The sequence below is a fragment of the Heterodontus francisci genome, chromosome 5, assembly GCF_036365525.1.
Source record: "Heterodontus francisci isolate sHetFra1 chromosome 5, sHetFra1.hap1, whole genome shotgun sequence".
NCBI lineage: Eukaryota > Metazoa > Chordata > Chondrichthyes > Heterodontiformes > Heterodontidae > Heterodontus > Heterodontus francisci.
Window position 1 is genome coordinate 74,635,877 of NC_090375.1, and position 23,494 is coordinate 74,659,370.

Genomic DNA, 23,494 nt, shown 5'->3' on the forward strand with positions numbered 1-23,494 from the left:
ACGCATAGTCTAAGTTCTCCATTTTTGCATTGTGCAAAGACTAGGTTCGATATACACAGGGATGAGTTGGTTCACTCAATGATACCGTTTGCTTCCAGTCGTTTCAGCTCCTATGACACTTTGGCCTGGATTGCAAACGGCAACCCTTAATGTCCCCAAATCTGATGTATAAGGAAGGATACTGCCATGCATAGTCTGTCTCATCAATCACATATGTGCTCTGGTGGGTTCTACAAGTTTGAAGACAAGATTATTGAACAGGTCTATCCCAATAACACTCCTACCATTGGCCACAAAGAAGAAGAACTTGTCTAGGTTGAAATTTTTGTAGACCATTGGAACTGTGATCGTTTGGAAAACTGGGATAATTGAGTCATCATACACTTGAAGCATGCCTGTCGCAGGAGTGAGAGAAAGTTGCGAAAAATAACATAAAATAAGGTCTTCGCTCAATATGGATACTTTTGCGCCTACATCAATGAGAAGCGACATTGAAATGCCTCCGATTGCAACTGTGCAATCCTTGAAGTGACCCCCCCCCCCCCCCCCCACCCCCCAGCCCCCCAAACATGGGACCGGGTGCTTTACTGTCTGCAATAGCATTGACATACTGTATTTCACTCTCAGGAATAGGTTCCTCCACATGTTGAACTGACCAAGTTGTTTTCTTCGATGACCTGCATACTTTTGCAAAGTGATTTATCTTTGAGCATGATTTGCACTTTCTCCCTCATGCTGGCCGTCGTGTTTTGAATCCATGGGTACCTCCACAATTTGGGCATATTTTTGAGGGTGCCTGATCCTGATAGGGCAAGTGATGATGAGCCTGCTGAGGTATCTTTGTCTGTAACCCTTGCACTTCAGCTAATTGCACAAACTGTGTCTGTGACCCTGAGCCTGAGGGTGTATTTTTGTGTAACACCTCTGAATCTAATATGGTGGATTTGATTTTGACGGCCAGGGTCATGGCTGTTTCCAAAATCAAACCATCATCTTCCATGAGTAGGCGTTCCCTAATCGTGGGATGAAATTTTTCAATTAGTCACGAATTAGTTCATTAGTTAGTGTGCCAAATTTACACATAGAAGTCAACAGACACAACGCCGCCATATATTGTTTTAGGGGCTCACCATTTCCCTAGCATCTCTGGTGGAACATATATCATTCAACCATCGCACTTTTCTTTGGGCCAAAGTATTTATCAAAGGCACGTGTTCCCTTATTGAGCATAGATGTATCATCTGTTAGCTGCTCAAATATACGCTGGTCCTCTGCTCTGAGGCAAGGCACGAGTATCACCTGCTTGCATGTCGCTACTACATCCGTACTGTCCATACATGTAGCGAACAAGTAGGTTTCAAACCCAAAAATCCATCTGTCCCACAGAATGGGAGGATCTCCCAGCGATGTCAACAAAGGCGCTGGGGCTGGTAAATTTAAATTACTTGCCATCTTCATCGTCAGATGTTGGGCCGGATTTTGTGCTCATCCTGATGCCGGGTTTTGTGGTGGACGGGGGGCTGGAGAATTGGGGGAAAATCGCCAGGATGAGATAGGCCGACGATGGCCTTTCTGCCCAGAGGCCAAATAAAGGCCTCTTCCCGCCGCCACTGGGATCTTACCACTGGCAGGGGGGACCTCGATCGCGCAGAGGCGACACCTTGGAAAACGCGGCGGCCTCCTTGCGGGTTTGCCGGGGGTGGATTCCCTCCTTAGTGGGCAATCTGTGGCCCATGGGGAACCCCCACTGGGAACAAATGCAGCCCCTCTGGGAAGCACCTCCACCTGGACCGAACCCCCACCCCACCCTTGCCGCGGCCTTCCGGACTGGCCCCGGCGACCCTGTCTCATTTACCTGAGGTCCAGGGTTCCAGCACTAGGCCTGTGGTGTAAGCTTTATTCAAACTGGCTGCCTGGATATGTTTTAGTTTCACTTTTGGAACCAGTTGCTCCAGGGTTGATATTGTGAATGGTCTTACAAACACAGCATAGAGCAACACAGAACAGAGCAATCAATCACTGAGCAATCGAACACAACAAAATGCATTAATAACTATTACTACCTGTTACACATCAACATTTTACAGTGAACACCAAGGAGACAGCTAATTGAGCATCACCTCGTAAATCATCAGCAGAAATAACTCCAAGTTCAACTTTTGTTGCTGTGATAATTGTGCAGGTGAGGGGCTTTTTAAGAATAATACTGATCTCTCCAAAGGATTCCTTCTCTTGGAGCTTTCCCATGATAATATGCTTCACCTCAGTTCGCTAGGAAAAAAAAGGCGTACTCTGTGACAGAAGTAAATGACACAAAATAAAAGACATTTAAAAATGAAAATGAGTGGGTGAAAGGGTTGAGAAATGGAGTACTGGCCATCCATGCAGGGGACAGTCAGCACCACCAGATCAGAACATACAGAAGTGATCTTCCGCCAGCCCCTTTATGAAGGCATGCCGAAGAAATTTTAAAATGCACCATGATCCTCAGGGGCTCAGGCCAAGTCCCACACCTGGCCCCGAAGTGGGTCCCACTTCCGTCAAATTTGGGGCCAAGATCTCCCCTTTAACTGGCCTATCAGTTGCCTGGTGGATCCCAGGGCGTGGGTGAGGAAACTCCAGCCAGAGACTCCCCTCCACAAGCCAGCCCTCCTCTGACAGAATTGGAGCATATTTGGTACAAATGAAAGATCTGCCCGAGAAAGGGCTCCCTGAAACTCAGTGCCATGATCTGAACCCAGAGTATTTGGGCTCCAGCATAATTCTCAGGTCTTACACTGAACTGTACTGTTCCAGCCCACATAAATTTGTTTGGGACATTGTAAGCAACATAAATTTTGTCAGTTTTTTAATATAAACTTTTAGGTAATGAGAATGCTATACCAGTTGATTTACCAATTCAAATTGGTAGCGGCACAGTGGCGCAGTGGTTAGCACCGCAGCCTCACAGCTCCGGGTTCAATTCTGGGTACTGCCTGTGTGGAGTTTGCAAGTTCTCCCTGTGTCTGCGTGGGTTTCCTCCGGGTGCTCCGGTTTCCTCCCACATGCCAAAGACTTGCAGGTTGATAGGTTAATTGGCCATTATAAATTGCCCCTAGTATAGGAAGGTGGTAGGGAAATATAGGGACAGGTGGGGATATGGGATTATTGTAGGATTAGTATAAATGGGTGGTTGATGGTCGGCACAGACTCGGTGGGCCGAAGGGCCTGTTTCAGTGCTGTATCTCTAAACTAAACTAAATGCAATTGTATTGGAGGGGAACAAACAAAGTCATCTTCCTAGGGTGGATTATAACAACCTTATGCTAAAGAGTATGGTATGCAGTGCTGCCATTTTATATACGTTCCAGCCTCTTTTTCTCTTCCGATCTCCCTTCAAAATTCTCCAGTTTATTATTTCCTTTCTGATCTGAAACATGGGCCTCAAGTAGCTTTCTTCACATACCTCCTTTCAGGGAACATTGCTTTGTATAGAGAAAATGAAGAATAATCAAAGAGCCTGCGCTGATAAAATTGTACGCAAGGCTCTCCAAAATAACAAAACATGAGATTAATTTAGAATCATAGAAAGTTTACAGCACAGAAAGAGGCCACTTGGCCCATCATGTCTGTGCTGGCTGAAAAACAATCCACCCAATCTAATCCCTCTTTCCAGCATTTAGTCTGTAGCCCTGCAGCTTTCGGCACTTGAAGTGCATGTCCAGACTCCTTTTGAATGAGTTGAGAGTTTCTGCCTCAACTACCCTTTTAGGCACCCACCACCCGCTGGGTGAGAAAACTTTTCCTCATCTCCCGTCTAATCTTTCTACTAATAAAATTTACACCTCTTAAAAGACTGAGACATCAAGGTTCTCATATTTCTGACCCTATCAAAATTTCAGAGGGATCCTCGCTGGCAGATCAGAGTACATAGATGGAGCAATGGAGGGAATACTTCAGCGGCCAACTTTATCGTCCACCCGCCCTCCTGAAGTGCTGTCCCTGGTGGCTTCTGTGACATTACCTGACCTGAGCATTTCAGTGTCTGTTCCATCACAAGAGGAAGTGGCTCAAGCAATTTTAAGTAGGAAACTGGGCAAGCCTCCAGGCTGCTGAACATCATACAGCTAATGGAATGCAATGATTGACTACCTCTACCATCTCTTTGTTCAGGTTTGCAAATTCAAAATTATTCCTAAGGATTGATATCATGGGGTTATCTTGCCAATTTATATCAGCAAAGGAAGGAGGGCTGAGTGTGTTAGCGATTGGGGAATCACCCTTCTTTCTGTTACAGCAAATGCGTTTGTTCATATGCTTCTCAACAGATTGGGACCTCTTCTATATAACAAAAGCAAAGTGACTTCAGCCCTGGCAGATCGACAGTCAGGCAGATACTGACACTCAAACTGCAATTTTGACTAGCGTAACTCAGAAGGAATGAAAACAGAAGTCTATTTGCATCCAGTTTTTACTGTCAAATCATTTGTAAACTATTGGGATTTGCGTGCATATGATTGCTATTGTTGGAGCTGCGGGATGACAAGTCCCTGGGTCCTGATGGACTTCATCCTAGGTTGTTAAAAGAGATAGTTGATGGGTTAATTTTAATTTTCCAAAATTCCCTAGATTCAGGGAAGGCTCCTTTAGATTGGAAAATAGCGAATGTAACTCCTTTATTCAAAAAGGCAGGAAACTACAGACCAGTTGGCTTAACATCTGTCTCAGAGAAAATATTAGAAGCTATTATTAAAGATGTTATAGCAGGTCATTTAGAAAAATTCAAGGTAATCAGGCAGAGTCAACATGGTTTTGTGAAAGGGAAATCATGTTTAACCAATTTATTGGAGTTCTTTGAGGGAGTTACATGTGCTGTGGATAAAGGGGAACTGGTGGATGTATTGTACTTAGATTTCCGGAAGGCATTTGATAAGGTGCCACATCAAAGGTTATTGCAGAAAATAAAAGCTCATAGTGTAGGAGGTAACATATTGGCATGGATAGAAGATTGGTTAGCTAACAGGAAACGGAGAGTAGGCATAAATGGGTCATTTTTCTGGTTGGCAAGATGTAATGAGTAGTGTGCCACAGGGATCTGTGCTGGGGCCTCAACTTTTTACAATTTATATAAATGTCTTAGAAGAAGGGACCGAAGGTATGGTTGCTAAATTTGCTGACGACACAAAGATGGGTAGGAAAGTAACTTGTGAAGAGGACAGAGGAGACTACAAAAGGATAGAGGTTAAATGAGTGGGCAAAGACCTGGTAAATGGAGTATAATGTGGGAAAGTGGGAAATTGTCCACTTTGGCAGCAAGAATAAAAAAGAAACATATTATCTAAATGGTGAGAGATTGCAGAGCTCTGAGATGCAGAGGGATCTATGTGTCCTAGTGCATGAATCGCAAAAGGTTAGTATGCAGGTCAAGCATGTAATTAGGAAAGCTAATAGAATGTTATCATTTATCGCGAGGGGAATTGAATACAAAAGTAGGGAGGTTATGCTTCAGAGCTACAGGGCATTGGTGAGACCACATCTGGAGTACTGTGTACAGTACTGGTATCCTTATTTAAGGAAGTATGTAAATGCGTTGGGAGGCTGTAGAGAGAAGGTTTACTAGACTAATACCTGAAATGTATTTCAGCCCAGCGGCTGTCTTATGAGGAAAAACTTGGATAGGCTAGGCATGTATCCGCTGGAATTTAGAAGAGTAAGAGGCGACTTGATTGAAACATATAAGATCTTGAGGGGTCTTGACAGGGTGGATGTGGAAAGGATGTTTCCCCTAGTGGGAGAATCTTGAACTAGGGGTCACTGTTTAAAAATAAGGGGTCGCCCATTTAAGACAGAGATGAGGAGAAATTTTTTCTCTCAGAGGGTGGGGAGTCTTTGGAATTCTCTTCCTCAAAAGACAGTGGAAGCAGAGTCTTTGAATATTTTTAAGGCACAGGTAGATAGATTCTTGACGAGCAAGGGGGTGGAAGGTTATCGGGGTTCGGTGGAAATATGGAGTATTCAGTTCAGCCATGAAATCATTGAATGCACGGAGCAGGCTCGAGGGGTTGAGTGGCCTACTCCTGCTTCTAGTTTGTATGTATGTATTCAATCATTTTTAGATTTGAAAACACTGAAAGAAAAAATTAATTTTTTTTCATACAGCTACAAAATGAGTTGCATGAAAATACACATCAAGTACAGAGGAAATACAAATAGAATCATGTTTTACACTTTTACACATACTGTGAATAACAGCAGTTTGGCAATTATGATGAGCTAAAGTTCATGGAACTAGACTATGCATGGTACAGGGTACAATTCACAGAAGTATTTACCGCTTTTCCCAGAGGAAGTTTCACCAGGGCTTCTATATTTTTGAAAATGTAGCAGTAGCCAGACTTAATGTATCCTGCAAAAGAACTGATATCGCCTTCCTTTACTAGAACTGAAAGTAAAAACAATGCATAACTATCAGGCAATTCGTGCTTTAAAATCTGTAGGTAAGGTTATTGTTATAAATATGTTGTTAGTATTCAATTAAGTAACATTTTTTAACTAGTGTGTGTTTAGTTAGTTTATGGTTAACTTCTATGTATTTCTGCTCCCCCCCTCACTGGGTGTGGGTTTGTAGAAGCACTACCATTACAGCAACATCTTCTTTAGTCCCACCTATGACCTGTCACATTGAGTACGATTTCCCACCCACGAATGATTGAGCTCTTATGGGAAGCATTATTGTCACTGGGTGCTCACCCACAGCATATAAATTAGGTTGACCACAGAAACAGAAGCTGGGGGCAGGATTTTCCCTGCGGGCTTCAGAACCACATCATCAAATTCAAATGGAGTCAGAAGCTTGCCTGTGTGGGAAACAGTCACGCAGCTGTGATTTTCCCCGAATTGGTCAATTAGTGGGCAGAGTATGAGCAGCGGTCGGAGGTGATAGTAGAGAGGGATCCCCTTTACAGGGTTCGATATTTTTAAGTGCAAGCCCACCTCTGTTCCCGACCCCGGCAGGGTCTCAAAATCCACCCCTTGATGTTTATTGATTTTCTTCCCATCTTTAGTATTTGAAATCTCCTCTATCAAAGATTATGAGGGAAAATTCACTCATGTTGCACCACTTCAAAGCAGTACTTTGCAGACTATGTTAATTCCCTGGATGCAGGGAGTGCCGAACCACGACCCGCACGGCAATCTTCATTGATATCATTGAAAAACACTGTGCGGGGAATCGTTGTCGTCAGCAAGCGGCCCTATGCAAACAAATATTTCCCCCTATGTTTTTATTTGTAGTATCTTATTCCTTTAAATAATTATATCAAATTTTACAGGTGAAGAATTTCTAACATTTCATTAAGAGTTTTGTTCATTTTCTCAGGTGATTGGTTTATGCTCCTTCAGAGAGGAAGACAAGAAACAGTTCAATTTAGCAAGTTACAGAATTCTAACCCTTTTTTTATTCATTCAGGGGATGTGAGCATCGCTGGCAAGGCCAGCATTTATTGCCCATCCCCAACTGCCCTTTAGCCATATTTATTCAATAATTTTTGGTTTCTAATGAAACAGCCCACTAAGGCATTAAAGGTTTGTTGTTCAGTAGGTACTGTAATCATCAATGTAGCTATCTCTGGCTTTTCAAGCAAGACTATCCATTTACACAAGTCTCCTGCTGAAACTCTGGTGGGAGACTGGTGGACCCTCTCCCAAGAAAATATCCAATACCTAGTTGTGCTGAGTTTTGGTTCTTTCTGGGAGCTTTCTATTTGCTGTGCAAGGGAGGAAACGCTTTGTTCTTTACGCCTTACAAGGTAAATGATGGCAAAAGGGCAGTACCAGAGATGGGTCTCCCTAAGCTGGAGATTCTTGCTTCTTAGTCTCAGTTGAAATTTAATGGGGATATTTTCCAGCCAAGTTGAATCGGATTAGGATCCTGATGATATCCTACCGTCTTCTGGTTTTCCCCGGGGCAAGATTGAAGGCGAGTGGGGAACCCCCTTGGATCTGTCGAGTAAGTAACTAAAGTAGCTAAGAAGTCAATTAAGATCTGCTTTAACCCTCAATTCTGCATTTCTCAGCCAGGCGACCTGCTTTCTGCTCTTCCAGCGACTTGCCAGGGTCACCGAGGCAAGTGCAAAGCGGCAAGAGCTTTTTCAGTGAAGCTGACAAACTGGGAAGGCTTTAATCTACAGCCATGGCCAAGAGAGGCCACAGTTCAAAGCACTTCCTCTCTCAGGGATTTCAATCACTGCTTGACAGCTGATTGCCAACTTCTTGGAAGACACTTCACCTGTCTAACACTTCACTCACCTTCACCTGTACTTCCCTGCTGTCAGCCTTCAACACGGCATGGGAGCAGCTTATGCAACTCCACCTTGAACCTCTGATGAGGGTCAAGAACAGAAGCTGCACCACTGCCAACAGCACCAGCAGGAGCAATACTAGCAGCAATACCAGCTGCCTTCTCCTCAGCCGCATGCCCCTCCACAGGACAGAGGGGATAGACATTGAGATTCAGCTGGAAGGAGGCTACAGGGTTTACAGGCAGAGGATCACCAGTACCTCAGGAGGTCAAGGCTCTTATGGGAAATAGCTGCTACATCTGCAGCCTCCTGGAACAAGACCTCTTTCCAATGGAATAAATGGGCACACACTGCCAGTGATAGACAAGGTGCCTGTCTCTCGAAGGATGCCCCATTGCACGTGCCCCCTTCACCCCACCCCACACTCCCACCCTGGCCAGGACTCTGCTCTAGCCAAGCTGTGTGCTGTCTTCTCCTGCCAAGACAGAAAGCAGAGAGGTGTGAGTGTTCGTAATGGCTTGAGTGGAAAGGAGGGAAGGATGCCATTCGTAGAGGATCACAGTGAGGCATAGGTGTGAGAGGGCAATAGGCTGAGGGTGAGTCTGAGTGTTTGCTACTCAGATGGGGATGTGAGGTGCCTGAAGAGAGGAATGAGCACAGCTGCAAGGTGTGTTGAACTGAGGAGTGCTATACAGGAGGCTACAGGGTTTACAGGCAGAGGATCAGCTCTCTTGACATGTCTGAGCACCAGTACCTCAGGAGGTCAAGGCTGGGGAAGTCAGAGTGTGAGGCTTGGCACCTGAAAGTGTTATGCCATTCACCTTTAATGCCCTCCTGAGGTCCTCGATCCTCTTGGATTAGGCTGCAGGGACCACACATCTGCTGCTGACCTCCTCAGCCACTTACATCCACTCCTGATTGATTGGAGAGGTTATCCTCTGCCTCTCATCCGTGGGAGAGTTCACCTCACTGCAGCCCCTCAGATCCTGCAGGAGGACCTTCAGGTAAGAGTGAGAGACACAGTGGGTAGCCTTCCTGGGTCTCCTCTCCATTTCTATGGTTGCTGCAGCCTCAAAAATCCAATTGCTGGTGAGCCCTTGTAACCCGTGCCATGGTCCTTTTAATTAGAAATCCTTCTTTTGACAGAATGGATGCATCATCCTGCCCACCCTCACCAATTGATCAGGCAACCCAGAGGCGGGACGCTAATGCCGGTGCTCTGGGAACAACCGCATCAAAATCTGCACATTAGGAAATCGAGCTCCCAAGCCGAAAATGGTCCTGCTGTTCTGGCAGGGACTAAATCCAGAAGACTCCACCAATGTTTCTGTGCTGGACGGTGTCCCTTGATTTGAGGTATATAAGCCTGCTCAAGCAACCTAGATCCACAAAGGGAAGGGTTTAGAATTTAAGTTGACTTACAGATCAGTCCCTTTATTAATGGCCAAGCCTCAGACTCCAGACTATAGGACAAACTGTCGGTCAGCTTTTCAAAATGAATTAGTGACCTGGAGGTAAGCTCCAGAGATCGCTGTGCAGTTGAATTTTATGTTGTAACTTTAAAGTTCATGTCCGCAATAGTAATATTTAAGGCCTTGAACAGAAAACCTTACGGCTTTGAGAGTTAGGATAAAAAAGAGAAATAGAAATTTGTGTCAGTGCTTAGGAGAAAAGTAGCTCCCTATGAGGAGTTCTTCTTTTGGGCCTCTTTATCTCGAGAGACAATGGATACGCGCCTGGAGGTGGTCAGTGGTCCTATGAGGAGTAGCCAAACTATTATCAGAACAGTGGCTGAATAAGGATGTCAAGATGATGAAACATTTTAAAAGATAAAAACTCAACTATGTCATGAACTCTATGTTGCAAGTTTGGGTTTTGGCCTAGATATTCTCTCAGGTACAGTGATGCTAGTTGTACTACCTAATATATAATGAAAATGTAACTCAGGGATGTACCATGATTATTTCTGCTTCTTTCTATCATTCTTTCTGAGGACCTCAAAATTCCATAACTTCTTAGTTTCCTTACTCAATTTCCACTTCTTCCCACAATAAAAACCCAAATTTGGCATCACTTGATCATGAAATATCTGTTTAAGTCATCGTACATGTTACTCTTTTTACCCTAGTGCTGCTCTGCACCATGAATCTTCAGCCTTCTCCGAACACAATTGAAGAATTCCACTAGCATACTCTTTTGAAATTATTTTACACCACAAAGTTTTCAAGATACAAATACTCTTGGAAAAAATGCACCACCAAAGCTGAATTCTGATCTATGCTTTGAACATCAATCTATTGATTTTCTCTGAAGCCAATGTTCAGGTCACCAGAAGCTTAGTCATCAAAGCAGACCATTGAAAATATGACTTCAGTTTACATCTTGAAGCTCATGCTTGATGGATATTTGAGTGAAGAATGTTGGTCAATACACTTTAACAGAGGCCATCAAATACTCCCATTTTTTATATCGGGGAAGCATTTAACAGGTGCCAAAATTTTCTGTGAAGAAAATTATATTTTCATTGCAACTTGGTAAAAGTAAGGATTAAGTAAAGTGAGGCACGTAGTCCCTGATTTATGGCATTTTTAACTCTAGTTAGGCCATAGTAAATCATTGTGGCAGCAGATTTTTCAATCCTACTACACCCAAGGCCACACAAGTCTGGAAATAAATAATTAACATGAAATTATTATTTCCTATGAAGTAACAACAAAATCACTCTCAGCCTCCCCTGTGACTATAAATTATTATTTTCCCCATTACCAAATATAGGTACAAACCATTCATAAAAGGACAAAATAGCTATTCAGTGGTTCATTACTGCTTGTGATTCTTTTGAAATAATTTCATAGCAAAATGTTTTCAAAACACAAATATTCATGAAAATAAATCTGATGGTGGCTGTGGGTAAGTTTAAAATCTGAGCCATGCTACTATGGGCAGTTTCTAAGTAGAAGCCATCATTTCCTCAAGGGGAGAGATGGAAAATGAGACAGAGGTCACTCTGAGCCACGTCAGTGCATCTCATAGCAGGTGTTCCCAGGTGATCAGTGGCCAAGTGCAGAATTTCCATGGCTTAATATGTACCCAACAAACATCCACCATTTTCTCATTATGTCTCAAATGTGAGTAAGCATGCAACAGTTGAGTGTATGGAACAGACTTTATTTGTACAATATAGATGATCGGTCTATACAGTAAAAAGGTTAACAACTCAGGCTCTCCCACTCCTATTACCTGACTTAGCCCTGCAACATCACCATATTATACATTAATTATTTACCACAAACTGGTATTTCATAAAGAGACAGACCTTCGGACTGTCAACTCCTTCGAATTCCCTTATGAGATATCTCCTGACTTCTGATTATATGGGCTGTTTATTTCAAAGCATCTACAGTATGGAATACTGTACATTAATCCTACATTAATCGCCCATGGTCAATGTCTGTTCTAGCCAGCAAGCTCTTGATAACCAGACACTTGGGGCTGGATTTTAAGCGCCTGCTGCCGGGAGCGGCGACAGGTGAAAAAAATGGTGCACCGCCATGCCGCCGCATTCTCCTACACGGCGGCTTATTTAAATACCCCAGTTGGCCTGCCCCCCCCCAAACAATATGGAGGGGGGCTCTCCACCCCGGCAATGGCGTCAGCTGCTGTGCGCAGGCATGGTGCCATTTTTAATGGGCAGCCAGCCTTGCCAACAAATTTAAATTTTCAAAGGGAACCAAGCCCTCTCACTGTTCATATCAAAATTCTGTCGCCCCTTTCCCAACCACCCAAGAGCAATAAAATTAAGTATCTGCCCTTCCCCCCCCAAACACTTACCTTACGAATATGACCTTCCCTCCCCCAAACTGTACAAAGTTTATAGTTCACCTCCTCCTACCATCCGTTACACTAATGACTAATGAGCTTGACCCTGCTCCCCGACCCCTCCCCCCCAACCACACTGAAAATCTCACGTTCCCTTCTTTCCCACCACTGCGGTGCCTGCTCTTCCGAGACGGGAATGTGAAGGCGCAGGAGCGCCAGCCACCACTCTGATGATAGCAGCCCAACTGTAGGGTCACTGGTACGTTTATTTAAATTTATGCATTGTGGTCATTTCAATATGATAAGCCAGGTCCTGTCACCTACGGCGGGAGACCGCAACAAGCTTCGCCGCTGCCAGGAGAATCAGGCCCTGCCCTCCCAGCATTGGGCTCCTTGGTGGGCCACTGCCGGAACAATCTTCCGCCCCCCCCCCGCAAGCTACAGAGCCCTTGGAGTGGAACAAACACGATTTGTTTGTATTCCATATTTCATCTTTCTTTGTGTTTTATTTTACTTATTTCGAGATACAGCACTGAAACAGGCCCTTTGGCCCACCGGGTCTGTGCCGACCATCAACCACCCATTTATACTAACCCTACAGTAATCCCATATTCCTACCACATCCCCCCACCACCTACCTACACTAGGGGCAATTTACAACGGCCAATTTACCTATCACCTGCAAGTCTTTTGGCTTGTGGGAGGAAACCGGAGCACCCGGCGAAAACCCACACGGTCACAGGGAGAACTTGCAAACTCCGCACAGGCAGTACCCAGGATCGAACCCGGATCCCTGGAGCTGTGAGGCTGCGGTGCTAACCACTGCGCCACTGTGCCGCCCTATTTTCCCATACAGTTTGCTGGTCCATCGATCAGTTGTGGTTACTATAGTTCATTGTGGTTACTATCATTCAGTTTGATTATTAAATCTCAACTTTCCAGAATGCTCAACATATTGTTATGATCCTGTAGTTTTTTTCTTTTCCAGGAAGTATGCAGTGTGCCTTTAAGGCTGGAACAGCATCAGTACTGCTTTAAGGCAGCAAACTCCAGGGACTGAGTCAAAGGATACATTCTCATTGCCATCGGATACAGCCAGCTTCAAATATGCATTCTCATTGCCGTAGGATACAGCTACTCAGGACTGAAGACATGAGATACAATGTTGCCAATTGATATTTGAAACAAGCTGAAAAACTGGCTTTTGAGGCACAGTTAACAGAAACACAGACAGACTGTCTGCCAGCATATACTGAAGGATGGGCGGGCTCTCGGTTTATTTAAACCCTATTTATTATACTCTCAGAATTGTCAAGCCAGATTAATTTCTTCAAAGAAAATAACCAAATTCCTTTAACTACTGAACTGTAATTGCTGAAATTCATCGCTGGAAAGAAGAGCATCAGTTCCACTGCTGAATTAGACTACAGACTGCTGTTGAAGAACCTTTTTCCCCATCGGACGGCTGTGAGGACTTCAAGCAACCTTAGACTGTTCCACATTGGAACAGTCCACTTCGGCAGGAGCGTAAATCCGCAAGGACACTAATTTTTTTCTATTTTAAATGTTGTTTATATCTTAGTAGTGTTTAAGAATTTAGTTTTTCTAATTAAACAGTTAATTTATTGATCTAAAGACACCTGGTTTCGTTCGCCTCATTTGGGGGTTAATAGATGGTCAATTTGGCTGTTGTTTGCTTTAATTTGGAAAGTTTAAAATGATATGTTAGGCGAGACTGAATCAACAGTGCGTTTCTCCCACCACAATCAGAATCGTATATTTTGATTGGGGGCTTTGTCTTGAGTAGTCGGTCGTAACAATATCCCCTGCCTTTTATTTCTTCTCATGCATGCTTGTATAGCGTGATAAACTGTGTAGGTCTCTTGTATACTGAGGTGGATTATGTATATCGCATGGGTTGCAGTTGCTGCTCAAATGATAGATGATTCAATGTCATTATCTTCTTCCTTACCCAGCAGCAAAGGGATAATGTTCAATAACAGAATCTGTAAGGCCACAATGCACACAATGGAGTGCAGGGCAATATTCAAAACTCCAGTGACTGATGGTGACCACCCTCGTAACAACTCCAATCATGAATGCTTAATGCCATGCTCTGTTCTCATTTGGATCACCTTATCTGATCTAGGTTGTCTTTAGTTTCCAAACGCAATTTTCAATCACTATCTCTTAACTTATTCAATTCATTCTACATGTGCTCATTATCCGTGCTTATCCATAAATCACTGAAGGCAGCGGCACAGGTAGTTAAGGTGATTAGGAAGGCATTGGGATACTTGCCTTTATTAGCCGAGGCATAGAATTTAAGAGCAGGGAGGTTATGATGGAGCTGTATAAAACGCTAGTTAGGCCACAGCTGGAGTACTGTGTACAGTTCTGGTCACCAGACTATAGGAAGGATGTGATTGTACTGAGGAGGGCGCAGAGAAGATGTTGCCTGGGCTGGAGCATTTCAGCTATGAACAGAGACTGGATAGGCTAGGGTTGTTTTCCTTAGAGCAGAGAAGGCTGCGGGGTGGGGGGGGAGTGGGGGGCTGATTGACATATACAAAATTATGAGGGGCACAAATAGGGTAGATAGGAAGAAACTTTTTCCCTTACAGAGGTATCAATAATCAAGGGGCATAGATTTTAGGTAAGGGGCAGGAGGTTTAGAGGGGATTTGAGGAAAAATAATTTCACCCAGAGGGTGGTTGGAATCTGGAACACACTGCTTGAAGGGGTGGTAGAGACAGGAATCCTCACAACATTTAAGAAGTATTTAGATGAGCACTTGAAACGACATAGCATACAAGGCTACGGGCCAAGTGCTGGAAAATGGGATTAGAATAGATAGGTGCTTGATGGCCAGCACAGACATGATGGGCCGAAGGGCCTGTTTCTGTGCTATATGACTCTATGGAGCAGTCAGCAAGAAACCCTCACACATACAGACCATGAACAGCACACACAAAATAGTACACACCATCTAGTCTGACAATCAACCATTTCAATGGTTACATTATTACACTTAGTGCTAAAATATAACAGTTCATGTTGAGCATAAAGCAGCATGGGACGCGTTTGTTTCTACAAATGGGTTACAATCACCCAAATTATGTCCGAAAACATGACCCCGGACTTCCGGTCGCTTGCCATTTCAACCCCCGCGCCCTGCTCTCATGCCCACCTCTCTATCCTGGGCCTGCTGCAGTGTTCCAGTGAACATCAACGCAAACCTGAGGAACAGCACCTAATTTTCCAATTAGGCACGCTACAGCCCACCGGACTGAACATCGAGTTCAATCATTTCAGAGCATGACTGGTCATTTTTAATTTTTATTTTATTTTGTTTCATCATTTTTTTTTACCATGTGCCTGCCTACTGTTTTTATCATGTTTGTGCTTTTGGGTACGGCTGTTCATTATTCTGTCATCAACACTCTCTTTGCCTTTGTGTCTTTCACCACACCATTAGCACACTCTCTTTGCCTTTGCCCCATGACCTCCTTGTCAGTTAATCTCTCCGGCCCTCTGTCCTATCAAACACCTTCCCTTTTGTTCTCTTTTCCCCTCACTCCAGCTTTTCTTGCTTAAAACCTATTTCTAACCTTTGCCAGTTTTGATGAAAGGTCACTGATTTGAAACGTCAACTCTGTTTCTCTCGCTACAGATGCTGCCAGACCTGCTGAGTATTTCCAGCACTTTCTGTTTTTATTTCAAGGTATGTCCTCCCTGGCTGTGAGTCTGAAGTCAACGGGATGAAAAAAAATTGCCAAGTAACGTCACAGGACGAAGAATCACGTAATCAACTATAAAGTAAGACTATTAGTTACAATTAGTTAGTATAAAAACTAAAGTCAATTTGATCATTTATCATATAATTAAATTCAGTGTTCAATTAATTAATTAGATCTGCGGATAAAGTTAAAATTAAATAGCAAGTGATAGTAACACTAAAAGGTTCTGAATTGTTCAGGAAATTAAAATCTGAGATAAAAAGGTAATATGAGTTAAATAATAACACAACTTAATTTTCCTATAAAATTAAGTGATGTCAGCACAAAGGAAAGAGCTGACTGGTGAATAGATGGTGAGTCTTTATTTATTTAAATCTTAAGTTTATTTCTGTTAAGTCAGTTAATAGTCTAATAAATAGAGGCATAGCAGGGCATCTCAGTCCTGTGGAGTGCACAATCTGTTCCAAGTGTGAACTCCAGGACACTTCTCCTGTCCTAGACAACCACATATGCAGGAAATGTCGTCAGCTGGAGCAGTTCAAGCACTGGGTTTTGGAGCTTGAGTAGCAGCTGGAGTCACAGCGTCAGCCTCTCAGCATTCACGTGACTGACAGTCTCATGGATACTACGTTTCTGGATGGCATCACTCTGCACTTTAACAGTATGCAGGCAGGGCAGGAATGGGCGACTATTAGGCAGTAAAGAAGGACCAAGCAGGTAGTGTAGGACTGTCCGAAGTGCATCTTGCTCTCCAGCTGGTATTCAGTTATGAATATTGGCTAGAACAATGGTTCCTCTGGGGAGTGCAGCCAGAGCCAAGTCGACAGCATCACCACTGACTCAGCTGTAGAGGGGGCAGCAGGAAGATTGGGAAAGCAATAGTGATAGGGAATTCTATAGTTAGGGAAACAAACAGGCATTTCTGTGGCTGCAGATCTGAATCAAGGATGGTATGTTGCCTCCCTAGTGCCAGGGTCAAATATGCCACTGAGTGGCTGCAGAGCACCTTGAGCAGGGAGGGTCAACAGCAAGTGCTCGTGGTCATGGTCCCAACGACATAGGTTGAAAGAGGGATGAGGTCCTGAAGGCAGAGTTTAGGGAATTGGGAAAGAAACTAGCAAGCAGGACCTCAAAGGTAGTAATCTCCAGATTCCTCTCGGTACTAGCGGGTATAGAAATAGGAGGATAGAGCAGATGAATGCGAGAATGGGGAGATGATGCAGGAGGGAGCACTTTAGATTCCTGGGACATTGGGACCAGTTCTGGGGGAGATGGGACCTGTACAGACTGGATAGGTTGTACCTGAACAGACCTGGGACCAATGTTCTTGTAGAGCAGTTTGCTGGTGCTATCGGGGAGGGTTTAACTTGGCAGGGATGTGGGAACCAGGAGGTAATATTAGAGAGGAAAAACAAGATGCACAGAGAATTGAGAGAGACAGCTAGCACGAGAGTACGAAATAGTCACGTATTAGGTGGGGTCAGAGTAAGAGGGAATGTAATAAGATCTAAATTAGGTTTACTGTGCATGTATGTGAAGGCAAGGCACATAGTGTGGTAAATAAAATTGGTGAGCTGCAGGCTCAGGTAGACACATGGGAATATGATCTTGTAGCAATAACAGGGACCTGGCTCAAAAAAGGGCAGGATTGGGTACTAAATATTCTTAATTACAAGATGTTCTGGAAAGAGAGAAAAGGAAAGGGGTGGGGTGGCTCTCAATGAAGGAGTGTATACTAAAGGCCGCCAATTATATGAAGGAACAAATTTGCAAGGAAATTACAAGGAGGTACAAAAATTATATATATTGGGGAACTTTAATTATCCTAATATAGTAATAGTGTAATGGGCAGAGAGGGGTAAGAGTTTCAGAAGTGTGTTCAGGAGAATTTTCTAGTTATGTTTCCAGCCAAACGAGGAAGGAGGCAATGCTGGATCTGGTTCTAGGGAATGAGGTGGGTCAAGTGGATCAAGTGTTAGTCGGGGAACATTTAGGGGACAGTGATTATTGCATCATAAGGTTTAGGTTAGCTACAGAAAAGGACAGGGAGTAATTCAGATTAAAAATAATAAATTGGGGGAGGGCCAATTTCAATAGGGTGAGAATGGTTCTAGCCCAGGTAAATTGGAATCAAAGATTGGCAGGCAAAACTGTAATGGAACAATAGGATGCCTTTAAAGAGGAGATAGTTTAGATACAGTCAAGGTATATTCCCACAAGGGGGAAAGGTAGGACAAACAAAGCCTGAGTTCCCTGGATAACAAAAGAGATAGAGAGTTAAATGAAGCAGAAAAGTAGTATTCTGATAAACAGACCTGAAGTGTTAATTCTGTTTCTCTCTCCACCGATGCTGGGTGTTTCCAGTGTTTTCTGTTTTGATTTCAGAAAAAGAACGCCTGTGACAGGTTGATATAGAAAGTTTAGAGGGGAAGTGAAAAAAGAGATGATAAGCAAAGAGAGAGTATGAGAAGAGACTAGCAGCTACCATAAAAGGGAATCCAAAAGTCTTCTACAGGCATATAAATAAACAGGCTGGTAAAAAGAGTGGGGACGATTAGGAACCAAAAAGGGGATTTACGCATGGAGGAAGAGGGCAATGCTAATGCATTTGTCTTTACCAAGGAAGAAGATACTGCCAAAGTCATAGTGAAAGATGAAGTAGTTGAGATACTGGATGAGCTAAAAATTAATAGAGGTATTAGAAAGGCTGGCTGTACATAAGGTTGATAAGTCACTAGGACTGGATCAGAATGCATCCAAGGATACTGAGGGAGTAAGGGTGGAAATTGCAAATGCACTATTCATAATCTTCCAATTCTCCTTAGATACAGGAATGGTACCAGAGGACTGGAAAGCTGCAAATGTTACACGCTTGTTCAAAAAAGGATTTAAGTATAAGCCCAGCAATAACACGCCATTCAGTTTAACTTCAGTGATGGGAAGGCTTTTAGAAACGATAATCCAGGATAAAATTAACAGTCGCTTGGACAAAAGGAAATAAAAAGTAGTGGTGAACGGTTGTTTATTGAATTGGAAGATTGTATATAGTGGGGTTTCTCAGGGTTTGGTATTAGGAGCACTGCTTTTCTTGATCTATATTAAGGACCCAAACTTGGGAGTGCAAGGTACAATTTACAGATGGCACAAAACATGGAAGTCTTGTAATCCATTAAGAAGATAGTGATAGACCTCAAGAGGACATAGACAGGCTGATGGAATGGGCAGACATGTGGCAAATTAAATTTATTGCAGAGAAGTGTGAAGTGAAACATTGTGGTGGGAAGAATGAGGAGAGTCAATAGAAAATAAAGGATATAAGTCTAAAGTGGGTGCAGAAGCAGAGGGATCTGGAGGTACAAGTGCAGAAATTGTTGAAGGTGGCAAGGCAGGTTGTGAAAGCAGTTAATAAGGCATTGTAAGGATGTGAAGGCGAGAGGGTGCAAAAAAGATTTATGAGAATTGTTCCAGCATTAGGGAACTTCAGTTATGTGGATAGATTGGAGAAGCTAGGGCTTTTCTCCTTAGAGATGAGAGGATTGAGCAAAGATTTGATAGAGGTGTTCAAAATCATGAGGGGTCTGGACAGAGTAGATAGGAAAAAACTGTTCCCATTGGCAGAAGGGTAGAGAACCAGAGGACACCAATTTATGGTGAATGGAAAAAGAACCCAAAGGTGACGAGGAAAAAACATTTTTATGAGTGGTTAGGATCTGGAATGCACTGCCTGACAGTGTGGTAGAGGCAGATCCAATCATAGTTTTTGAAAGAGAATTGGACAATTATCTGAAGAGAAATAATATGCAGAGCTACAGGGAGAAGGCAAGGGAATGGGGCTAGCTGAGTTGCTATTGCAGAGAGCTGGCATGGACACAATGAGTTGAATGGCCTCCTTCTCTGCTGTAACAATTCTATTGATTCTACTCTATGATTCTAGTAGGCTGAGTCTGATTTTGGTTGTCGGATGATTCTCATGGAAAATAGGATTGATTTTCCTTTGCTTTGTGCACTTAGATCGATCAGTTCCCAGGGAGGGAGCATAAGAATAAAACTGCAAAGACCTGTTAGACCAGGGCTCTACCCCTTAGCATTGGTCAGGGGTTTCCTAGGGATCAGTCAATGGGCAGGAAACTGTTTGCAGCCACATCAGGTGGAAAAGGACTCACCCCATTCAAATGAAGTGGCCATCCAACATCATTTTCCTATCAGAACACAAGGATTGCACCCATTTTAAGGCCCAGAATAAATGGGATTTAGGCCTGTGACTGGCTCTCCTCAGTTTACAGGTGGTAGGAGGGGTAAGTAACAAAGGCCTATGGGGACAAAAAGATGAGCACCCTTTTTGTATTCGGGTGATTCAATGCACATTTGAGGCTAGAGGCCTTCTGGTTGCTGTTTTGGGACAGTGAAAAGCTGTACAGGTGGTAGTCACTACTGCAAACATCTCTGATTTTCATCAGAAGTTGGATTTCTGCTCCATTTCTGAGTGCAAGATCCTTCCAAGGGCCCTGCACCTGAGATACATTGAGCCTAAGCAAACAACTTAAACGGCAGGGGGGATGGGGGTGCTGAGGGGGATAGCGCTGGCGGGGGTGGGTGGGTGCGGGTGCGGGAGCGGGTTCAGGTCAGGTTTGATTAGAAGGAATGCAGGAGCATGAATGCTATTCACCCAGGATAGGTGGATATCAGCCCCAGGCACAGGTAATTGTCATAATTCATGATGTGTTTTACAGATATATCTTAAGTACATTAATAAAGTCTTAGTGTTTGCTCCATTTTCACTGGTATTCCTTTTGTTGTCTTGGAACTATAGAAATTTACAGTAAAGAAGGAGCCATTTGGCCTATCATGTTTGTGCTAGCCCTTGTGCTACAGCAATTCAAAACTAATTCCACTCCTCATGTACTCATTTAAATTTCAAACAATATTGAAAAGCACAAATAAAAATACATTGACCGCTTGAGGAATGAGAAGAATAAGGCTTTAAAATAATATGTACTATGCTGCAAATATTACTGATAATAACTGTTAAGATTTTTGGCATTTTCTAACCTATCTTTATTGAAGATACTTGGTTCATATCTTAGATTACTCTCAAGGAGAGTCCCAATTCCTCATACCTTTGTGAGTACCTTCACTAGCCGTAATATCTAGGTAAGCATTCAGTGAAGTGCCTGGGATAATGAACAGAAAACCCTGACTGTTAATTATCATTAAGTACTGGAATTATTCCAATGCCTTTTCCTATTTCTATGAATATAAAGCAATTATATGATGTATATATTCTTAGAACTATCTCCTCAAAGAAAATAATTATTTTTTTCTCAGCTTCTTTCCTAATTGTGCTACCAAGCATGTCTATCCATCTCTCTGAAAATTCTAATCTGTTTAATTCAGATCCAGTTGCATCTCCTAACTCCTTTTTCAGACCTTCAAATGGTTGTCAAGGCTTGTTAGAATTTCCTCCTGCAGCCTCAAACTAGGGCATGGACAGCATTTCCTGTGGCTTTCAAGGTCACCATTGCCCTCAAGTTTTATGCCACGGACGCCTTTTAGGTTGCAACAGGTAGCATCGCGCAGTGCATAATATATCAGGCTCTCTATGCCAGGGGAAGCACTTAGGGGAAAAACTGGATAAGGCCAGTAATCGGACAGAAAGATCGTGATGCATGATTAACCTGCTTCTAATCAGAGCGATGCAGACAGCACACAGACTTCATGCTGCCTGCTAATTTAATTGATTGTGCCATCTTGCGCTAAGGGCACTGCTGAATAGCTGCATATCTCAGCTGGGGACCCAAATTTGTGCAAAGCTAGAACTACTTAGCCTGCAGTACTTAAAATGAGCCCACAGCTCTTAAAGACGAGTTGCAGTTTAGCTGCATCAGGTGCTGGAAGTGGTTAAAGAGGAGTTTATCAGCAGAAAGAACACTGAAAAATGCTGCAATAGGCCAGAATGTGTGCCCCAAGTGTTCTCTGATGCAGCACTGGAGGCCTTGCTGCAGGAGGTGGGTCAGAGGAGAGACGTTCTCTTCCCTCTTCCTACCTGTTCCACCGTCTCACATTCCACTTCCCCCTCACTCTAAAATTTCTGATGATTTACAAGATGTGTTTGTGTAAGCATGCACTTCTTGCTTTTCCCCACGTCCTGCACACCAACCGCACCCTTCTGCCTTTATCCTTTCAGACACCCAATAACTGCAGCCTGGTGAGGCAGTAGTGTAGGAGCCGAACGTCTAAGATCAACAAGAGACTGATGAAGAAGAAACACCGTCACTTGATCTCAATGACCCTGCGTGAACTTTCGAGGGCAGCATCAAGGTGGAATCTGAAAAAGGTGGGCTGAATTCCAGCAGCCCTCTAGGGGTGGGCAGAGAGGAAGAAGGGGCCCATAAAATTGCGAGGGAAGGCAAGGGGTGCAGTATCAGTGGCTGTCCTGATGCCATTCAATTTAGTCAGGGGTGGGAAAGACTGAGGACAGCCTTCCCGCCTAGAGGCCAATTGAGGCCCTTAAGTAACCAATTAATGGCCACTTAAGGGCTTTATCCTATCGCTGTTGGCATTTTGCCTGCGGCGGAGGGTTCCTCCGCCACATAGGGAGTATGCCTGGGCTTTCCTGCTTAGGGAATCTGTGGCCCAGGGAGGGCCCTCAGCAGCAAAGGCCACCCTTGTGCCACACCACCCACTCCCACTCCTACGTGGTGCCTGCCTGACTGGCCTCAGTGAGCCTGCCCCATTGACTTGCTTTGCAAAGCTCCAGCTCCTGGTTCTAGGTCTCCTACAGCAGTGGCCACCACTCCCAGTGGTACTGCTGGGACTGCTGTTCTGCCAGCCCTCTGATTGGCCACCAGCTCTTGGAGGCGGGATTGCTGTCCTTAAAGGGATGGGGACACCAGCGCCAGGCAGTTGATTGCTAGAACAAAGAACAGTACAGCACAGGAACAGGCCATTCGGCCCTCCAAGCCTGCGGCGATCTTGATGCCTGCCTAAACTAAAACCTTCTGCACTTCCGGGGACCGTATCCCTCTATGCATTGGCATCAGTTTTGGAACCGGGGGTATCTGTACCGATGGGACGGTCTCCACCTGAACCGATCTGGAACCAGTGTTCTAGTGAAACGGATAAATAGGGCGGTCTCTAGGACTTTCAACTAGTGAGTCGGGGGGAAGGGAAAGGGAAAACGATAGGGAGTATGATGGTAAATAAAAAGGTAAGCAGCAGGTTAACATGTGTGTAGGAGGGTTTAAGTTCAAGGCAGACTATGAAAGAAGCAGAAAGGAAGGATAACTCAGGAGTTATTATTAGAGATGTTGGAAATCATGAGGGTAAGAAAGCTAGCATAAAGGCACTTTACCTGAATGCTCGTAGCATTCGTAACAAGGTTGATGAGTTAATGGCACAAATCATCGCGAATGAATATGATTTGGTAGCCATTACGGAGACATGGTTACAGGTTGGTCACGACTGGGAGTTAAATATCCAGGGGTACCAGACTATTCGGAAGGACAGACAGAAAGGTAAGGGAGGTGGTGTAGCTCTGATATTCAAGGACGACATCAGGGCGGTGCTGAGAGATGATATAGGTTCTATGGAGAATGAGGTTGAATCCATTTGGGTGGAAATTAGAAACTCTAAGAAGAAAAAGTCATTGATAGGCGT

General features: G+C 43.9%; 1 protein-coding gene across 2 annotated transcripts in view; it reads right to left on the bottom strand.

Moving 5' to 3' along the window:
* The window catches only part of cnbd1 (cyclic nucleotide binding domain containing 1), a 222,977-nt gene that overhangs the window by 49,442 nt on the left and 150,041 nt on the right, over positions 1 to 23,494 (bottom strand). The window contains exons 9-10 of one of the 2 annotated variants that reach the window (XM_068030844.1): positions 6,312 to 6,421; positions 2,121 to 2,271 (exon numbers count right to left, since the gene is read on the bottom strand). The exons of the other annotated variant lie outside the window; for it this stretch is intronic. Of the exons in view, the coding sequence (XP_067886945.1) occupies positions 2,121 to 2,271; positions 6,312 to 6,421 (261 nt within the window). The remainder of the gene's footprint in view (positions 1 to 2,120; positions 2,272 to 6,311; positions 6,422 to 23,494) is intronic. 2 annotated transcript variants of the gene reach the window in all.